This window comes from Aspergillus japonicus (assembly GCF_003184785.1).
Source record: "Aspergillus japonicus CBS 114.51 unplaced genomic scaffold BO86scaffold_105, whole genome shotgun sequence".
Classification (NCBI taxonomy): domain Eukaryota; kingdom Fungi; phylum Ascomycota; class Eurotiomycetes; order Eurotiales; family Aspergillaceae; genus Aspergillus; species Aspergillus japonicus.
The window spans coordinates 68,560-75,203 of record NW_020291742.1 but is presented as its reverse complement, the minus strand read 5'-3'; the positions used below and the strand labels follow the sequence as shown (position 1 = coordinate 75,203).

The window sequence follows — 6,644 nt, the reverse complement described above, 5'->3', positions numbered from 1 at the left end:
AAAAGTATTTTTTTAATAGTAAGATACTAATATAGTAAAGAAAACAACAGTTGCAGAAATAGAAAATACTATTATAAACTATTAAAAATAAGTAGAAATATTTAAGCAGATTAATAAATATTAAATATAAAAAAAGATAAGCAACCTTTTTTTAAATAAGGTTTGAAATTTATATCTTAATATAGTTTTATATACTATAAAGCAGAGAGATGTGTAGAATATAATTATTTCAAAAAATATAATTTTTGAATATATACTATAGAATAAAGCAGTTAAGTATGTATTTTATAAAATAGATTATCAACTATAATTCATATAATATATAAAGGGAAAATATAGAAGAAATTATTTATTTTTAAAAGGACTAAAAAAGCTGGGTACTTAAATAATTGCTGTATTTTATAGATTAGATCAATATAGACTCTAATATTTGTACTGGAAAAAAAACAAAAACAAAACAAAAAACTCCCTAATAAAGGACTCTGATAGCAATACCTGAGACCCCTGAAGATCCTAAGAATCCCTAATTCCTTCCATGTGTGGGCAATGAGTGTATGGTTTACAGCCTCACTGCTTGCTATAAAGGCTGTTCTGCCGCCCTTTGCGCGGACTCCCGTACTCCATCAAAACACTACAGACTGTGGTCCCCCTGCTCACCGCTTGTATAATATCTATTGTAAGAACATTTGTACCGTCACGTGTATTCTCAAATACAATGCCTGTAGCAATAGAAAATTCAACCGGTATCCATAACCATAATCTCCGGCCACAACCGGCCCTTGCCATGATGTCTGGTAACCTACCACCTCGAGGCCGAATTGCTGCCTTCTCGAGGACATCAGAAGCCGCTTACCTGCGGCGCAGTTCATGTGTGGGTATTTTTTACTAGTACGTAACCACGAGCAGTCGGTTACCGACACTGCTAAAGCAATATTACTGCAGGGACACACTACTTACTGGTGTAAGGCATATTTTCTCCTAGTGCCGTTCATTTATTCTTGTTATGCTCGGCGTTTCTCTGGCCCTACTCTGGCGAACAAGCTTTCCGCGGGGAACAATTCGCACGTCTCCATCTACTCTCAGTTTCAGACCCCTCATTCGCATATCCCGGAGTGTTCAAAATTCTCGAGCTTCCACACGTCGTAGCATGGCGACCATCGTCAATGTCCCGAGGGATCCCAATACCCTCAGCAATTACCACAACTGGCGATGCAACCACATCACTGCCAATTTTGATATTCTCTTTCATGAGAAAAAGCTCGTGGGCAGCGTCACTCAGACGTTCCAGTCAGCCACCGATGGTGAGTCGCAGGAGATTATCTTGGACTCAAACCATGTGGATATTGGTAGCGTCAGCCTTGATGGCAAGCCTTTGACTTGGGAGCTTCTTCCGCCCTCCGATCCCTACGGCAGGGCGTTGAAGATCAAACTTGACCGGAGTGTGCAGAAGAATGAGACGATCGACATCGAGGTATGTGCCTCATAGGAGAGTAACCCCAGCCTTAGCCTAACATACAGAACTTTTGCGTAGATCGCTCTTCAAACCACTGAGAAATGCACTGCCCTTCAGTGGCTGACCCCGGGTCAAACCTCTAATAAAAGGCATCCGTATATGTGTGGGTTGATTTCTGCCTGTCCTACCAGCGAGAAAGCCTGAGTGTCACTCTGTCTACTAATTCTAACCCCGCATGCTTGTCCTTCCGACAGTCTCTCAATGTCAGGCGATTCATGCCCGGTCTATCTTTCCGTGTCAAGATACACCTGACGTCAAGTCCACCATTGATTTCAACATCTCGTCACCATTACCCGTGATTGCGAGTGGGCTGCCAGTCCGTGACTCATCGGGGACGCCACCCCCCAACGACAGGACAGTGTATCGCTTTCACCAGCGAGTGCCCATTCCGAGCTATCTTTTCGCTCTGGCCAGTGGGTAAGCGTGCCTGAAACCTCGGTATGAACCAGCTTCGATAAGTGGATCACTAAATCGACCATCCGCAGTGATATTTCCGAGGCAGGAATTGGACCCCGAAGTATTGTTGCTAGCAGTCCCGACAAGCTCGGCGAATGCCAATGGGAGCTTGAAGCCGATACGGAGAAGTTCATCGAAGCAATCGAGGTGTGTATGCAGTCAGGATTCAGGTGCTATTCCTTATAACACTGGCATAGGGAATTGTCTACCCATACGCTTGGGGGAAGTACAATGTCTTGATCCTCCCACCCAGCTTCCCCTATGGAGGAATGGAGAACCCGGTTTTCACTTTCGCGACACCCAGTATTATCTCCAAGGTACAGTGTTGTGGATGGATTCCAATCCGATGAATTGCCCGTGGGTGCTTACTTTCATGACCAGGACAGGGAAAACATCGATGTCATTGCCCATGAGCTTGCGCACAGCTGGAGTGGTAATCTTGTGACCAATGCTTCATGGGAGCATTTCTGGCTCAATGAGGGTTGGACCACCTATCTGGAAAGGCGGGTAAGTCGAATCGTTTCCACTTCTTTATCTACCATTTGCCGGTAAAGTGTATAACCCGCGTTTTCAATATTGATATAGATCCTCGCTGTGGTGTAAGTGTTAGAGCCTCGTGTACTCTTTCTACTAGTGCTAACTATTTCGAAGTCATGGCGAGTCGTATCGACACTTTTCCGCTATTATAGGCTGGAAAGCGCTCACAGATTCTGTCGAGCATTTCGGACATGACCATGAATTCACAAAACTAGTCACAGATTTGAAAGGCAAAGACCCTGATGATGCATTCTCCAGTATTCCATATGAGAAGGGATTCAACTTTCTTTTTTATCTGGAGAATCTGATTGGAAAGCATAAATTTGACCAGTTCATACCTCATGTATTTTGCCTGTTGCCCCAGCGAAGAGATCATGCACACATTCTAATTTCTCTTGATACAGTACTTCACAGTATTCAAGGAGAAATCCTTGGATTCCTACGAGTTCAAATCGACCATGCTAGATTTCTTCGAGTCTGACGCGGAAGCTTCCAAGCTCTTGAATGAGCTTGATTGGGACGGATGGTTCTACGCGCCGGGCTTGCCTCCTAAGCCGGAGTTTGATACTTCGCTAGTTGACGTTGTCTATAGCCTTTCAAACAAGTGGAAGGCCCTTCCCGGCTCCCGTTTTAAACCACACCCTAGTGATATCGATGACCTCACAGCCAATCAGATGGTTGTCTTCCTGGAGCAAGTGCTTCTCTTCGAGAGATCACTGACACCAGAGTTGTCGAGGCTCATGGGCGATGTTTATGGACTTGCAAAGAGCGAAAACATAGAAGTCGCCAATCTCTATTTCCAAGTTGGCTTGAAAGCTGGTGACAGCAGTGTTATTGGACCAACAACGAAACTGCTTGGCAGGATTGGTAGGATGAAGTTTGTGCGGCCTTTGTACGCAGATCACCGATTCGCAAGTAAAGGATTTAGGCGCTGATTTGACTTACAGGTATCGAAGCTTGCAGAAGATTGATCGACCAGTCGCCGTTGAAACCTTCGAGCAGAATAAGGCCTTCTATCATCCTATATGCCGCGCCATGGTCGAGAAGGACTTGTTTGGCAAGAAAGATGCCTGATTATACTGCTATCCTGTCATTATGCTTTTAGCATTTGATGCGACCCAGGGGGGTGGGTAACGTGGATGCAACCATTTCTTCATACTAGGCGCACATGTAATGCAACTTTGATCTACATTTAGAGGACTTCTGAATCGTCTGGACCAAAGATTGTTCGCTGAAATCGTCGGACAGGGCGGGACATGGCCGATAATCAAAGTGACGAGACCAACCCAGTAATGACGAAGAATATTTGGTAAGAATAGATCTACAGCCTGCCGAAATAAGGGGTTTGAACCTGGAATGCATGGCCAACAAACCAATTATTTCCCATAAACCAGCTTCTTATCTGCCTGAGAAAACGAGAATATACCAGGCCGGCCTTCCTTTTCGCGTCCTAACCGAAGTGCCAAATCAGCCTCATTCACGAGCGAGAGATCATGCAGCACCCGTCGCATATATGCGACAACAAGGGCAACCTTGGCCCAATCCATTTCATCGCCGTTGGGAGCGGTGTGACCGGCTTTCCACAAATTCCTCCAGATAGCAGCGCCGAGTACAGCATCCCCCTTAATTATGCCTTCATCGTAAGCTGCCAAAGCACCACGCCACTGGATAAATAGGTCCTTGAGAAATTTATTCCTGATAGCACGACTGGTCAACCCATGAAGTACATCCATGCGATGTTCGGCGTTGTGCGAGAAGTGGTCGATCAAGTGTTGTGAATAAGTCTGAAGGCTTTCATGTGATGGCAGAGCACGTAGTCGGGCAGTCAATAGGTACATGTGCAGGAAAGTGACTTGTGACCATGTGGAAAATGTGGGCAAGAGCCCCAATTCTGGCAAGAATTCATCCGTCAATATTAGATGGAGATTGATTTTGCCGAATGGGAAAGTAAACCGACCTTTATACCACCATCCTTCGCCTACCCCAAGATCCTCCCCAGCATCAGTCTTGGGAACCTGTCCTCCTTTTTTGTTTAACTGCGGTATAGTGTATTCTGCTTGTGTGGAACAAGCCTCAAAAAGCTTTTGAGTCAGACCATATGCAACGTATGTCTCTGCAGGCGTGCCAGGGCGTGAAGCAATCGCCCGCGCTAGCTGTGATGAAGCTCGAGCACTTTGTGAGTGAAACCCAGACACTGGGTATGCGGTCTGCTCAAGCAGCTGGCTGGCGGAGCGCTTCTTCAGGACCGAGGAATCGTGAGTCAAATGTTGCGTAACACTGCTAGCGCTGCAAATAGATCGATAAGAGGCTAGACGTGGTCTAGATAGTCTGTTGGGAGAAAGAACCTGACGAGATTCGGTTTAATTGGCTATGATCTGAGCGGTTCAGGCGTCTTGCAAAACATACCTTGAATTTTGAATACTGCGGCAGACACAGATCCTGTGTCTGTATGGATCTTATTGCACTGAACGGCATTTTGAGGGTCTGCATGCCACTGGTATCCAGGAGGCTAAGCCTGTATCATGCGTAAAAGGTTTGAAGTTTGCTTGAGATAGAGCTCATTGTCATCATAGATTGGCATCCGCGTTTGCACCATTTGCACTCCCCTTGCTTTTTAGTAATCACGAGCAAATAAGATAGCCAGTCGGCCTCCCACATTCGAGTACAGTATTTCAAACGCCACGAGTAACCATTTACTGTTAGAAAATATGAATAGAAAAATTCGGCATACTCCGCTTACCGCTGAATCATGATATCTGTGGAGTCCATGTAGATCGCTCATATCACACCGCGCTCCAAGGCTTCGCCCGATAAGTAATGACATACGTATATGTCAATTTACCAGATGCAGCTGTAGGTGAGATGGGAAGAACTACAGGTCAACAATACGGAGAATCCAACATGTACAGATTGTATACCCCGAGCTGGTCTCATTTATAGAAAGGCTATAGAAATCTAAGAACGAGACATTCCCCTGAGTATAAGGGGAAGGGGAAGAGGGGGCGGAGGGGTTATATTGGATCCGGACCCAGGCTTGTCAGTTGGCCACAAGGACAGCCCTCTCTAGACGTGTATCAACAAGGCGGAGGAAGTCTGAGAGTCTGTTGGGGTCCCTCATAGCGGCTGGGACATCGTCCCTTGTTAAGGCCAGAGCCTTGAAAAACTCATTAACCATATTATAGCATGCAAAGCGACGTAGCAACCTACCTGTCTCACCGTTTCGTAATCACATTCTTTGGATTGATATTCTCGAATTACCTCCCCAGTACCAAAGTCAACATAGATCCTTGTATCCCTGAGTCGAAACAGAACATTGTCGAGTCTCAAGAAAAAGCGGGCGAGCAGCAGGAGTCTAGCTGGCATAACACGTATTTTACATGAGAACATGGAGATACCGTTGTCAGCTAGTTCGTCCTCATAAAGAACCACATCATCATAGAACAGAATCGGATCTGGCCGCTTGAGTAGATCAGTTGGTATACGTTTGGTCGTTGCCTCAAACGGTCGACTACCAGGGCCGAGAGTCCCCGTGTAGTCCGTGCTGTAGGACCAGTCGAAGGGCTTGACGATCTCTTTGATACCCTCATGAGCTCTTTCTCTAAAAGAAGTTAACCTCGACCACTAACCTGAAGATTTGCGCAAGATTGCTTGATAGGAACTGGTTTATTCGATTACCTGCTCTTTTGCCATTGCTTCGAGTAAGCGACTTGTAGCATGGATTCGCCGGATTTATCAACTCGATCCAAGGCATCGAATGCATTGAATGTAATTTTCCATGGAGTCCCCTCATGCGCAATTTCAACAAAGTTGTCGCCAAAAATCATTTCTGGAGGGGCGATCCCTAGATCCTTCGTCATCTTCTCTATGGGCTCTGCTTTTAATATCGGAAGTGTTTGAGTAGTGACCGTGAAGCCTTGGATTGCTATTGATTTCGGCCTCCGATGGAACGGCGAGATTGCGGTTGTATCCGCCTCGCCGGGAGGCTTGCAACCGAGAATGTTCATTCTGTATCAAAGAAGCCTCCAGTCGGTGTATGATTCGTCTGAGCAGCTATTCGCTCCCCTAGAGTGAAGCAGGTCATACCCCGCGGATGTCGGAGGGAGAGGCGGACCGACGAGTTGCTGGGGCGACCGAGCAT

The 6,644-nt window shown here is 46.0% G+C and overlaps 3 protein-coding genes across 3 annotated transcripts; 1 reads left to right on the top strand and 2 right to left on the bottom strand.

Moving 5' to 3' along the window:
* Nucleotides 1-763: 763 nt before the first annotated feature.
* Nucleotides 764-3,769, top strand: BO86DRAFT_373040 (bifunctional aminopeptidase/epoxide hydrolase). The gene is made up of 11 exons (XM_025670369.1): nucleotides 764-888; nucleotides 943-1,471; nucleotides 1,532-1,616; nucleotides 1,708-1,930; nucleotides 1,999-2,116; nucleotides 2,167-2,286; nucleotides 2,351-2,476; nucleotides 2,555-2,568; nucleotides 2,621-2,849; nucleotides 2,911-3,398; nucleotides 3,454-3,769. Exons 2-11 carry the CDS (start codon nucleotides 1,004-1,006, stop codon nucleotides 3,578-3,580), a joined length of 1,998 nt encoding a protein of 665 aa, XP_025522241.1. The 5' UTR covers nucleotides 764-888; nucleotides 943-1,003; the 3' UTR covers nucleotides 3,581-3,769.
* BO86DRAFT_393511 (uncharacterized protein) lies at nucleotides 3,598-5,039 on the bottom strand. The gene is made up of 3 exons (XM_025673037.1): nucleotides 4,913-5,039; nucleotides 4,464-4,851; nucleotides 3,598-4,397 (listed from the first exon to the last, which is right to left on the bottom strand). Exons 1-3 carry the CDS (start codon nucleotides 4,979-4,981, stop codon nucleotides 3,883-3,885), a joined length of 972 nt encoding a protein of 323 aa, XP_025522240.1. The 5' UTR covers nucleotides 4,982-5,039; the 3' UTR covers nucleotides 3,598-3,882.
* A 491-nt stretch (nucleotides 5,040-5,530) lies between these two features.
* Nucleotides 5,531-6,583, bottom strand: BO86DRAFT_393510 (TIP41 family protein). The gene is made up of 3 exons (XM_025673036.1): nucleotides 6,182-6,583; nucleotides 5,714-6,104; nucleotides 5,531-5,660 (listed from the first exon to the last, which is right to left on the bottom strand). Exons 1-3 carry the CDS (start codon nucleotides 6,508-6,510, stop codon nucleotides 5,544-5,546), a joined length of 837 nt encoding a protein of 278 aa, XP_025522239.1. The 5' UTR covers nucleotides 6,511-6,583; the 3' UTR covers nucleotides 5,531-5,543.
* Nucleotides 6,584-6,644: the final 61 nt, after the last annotated feature.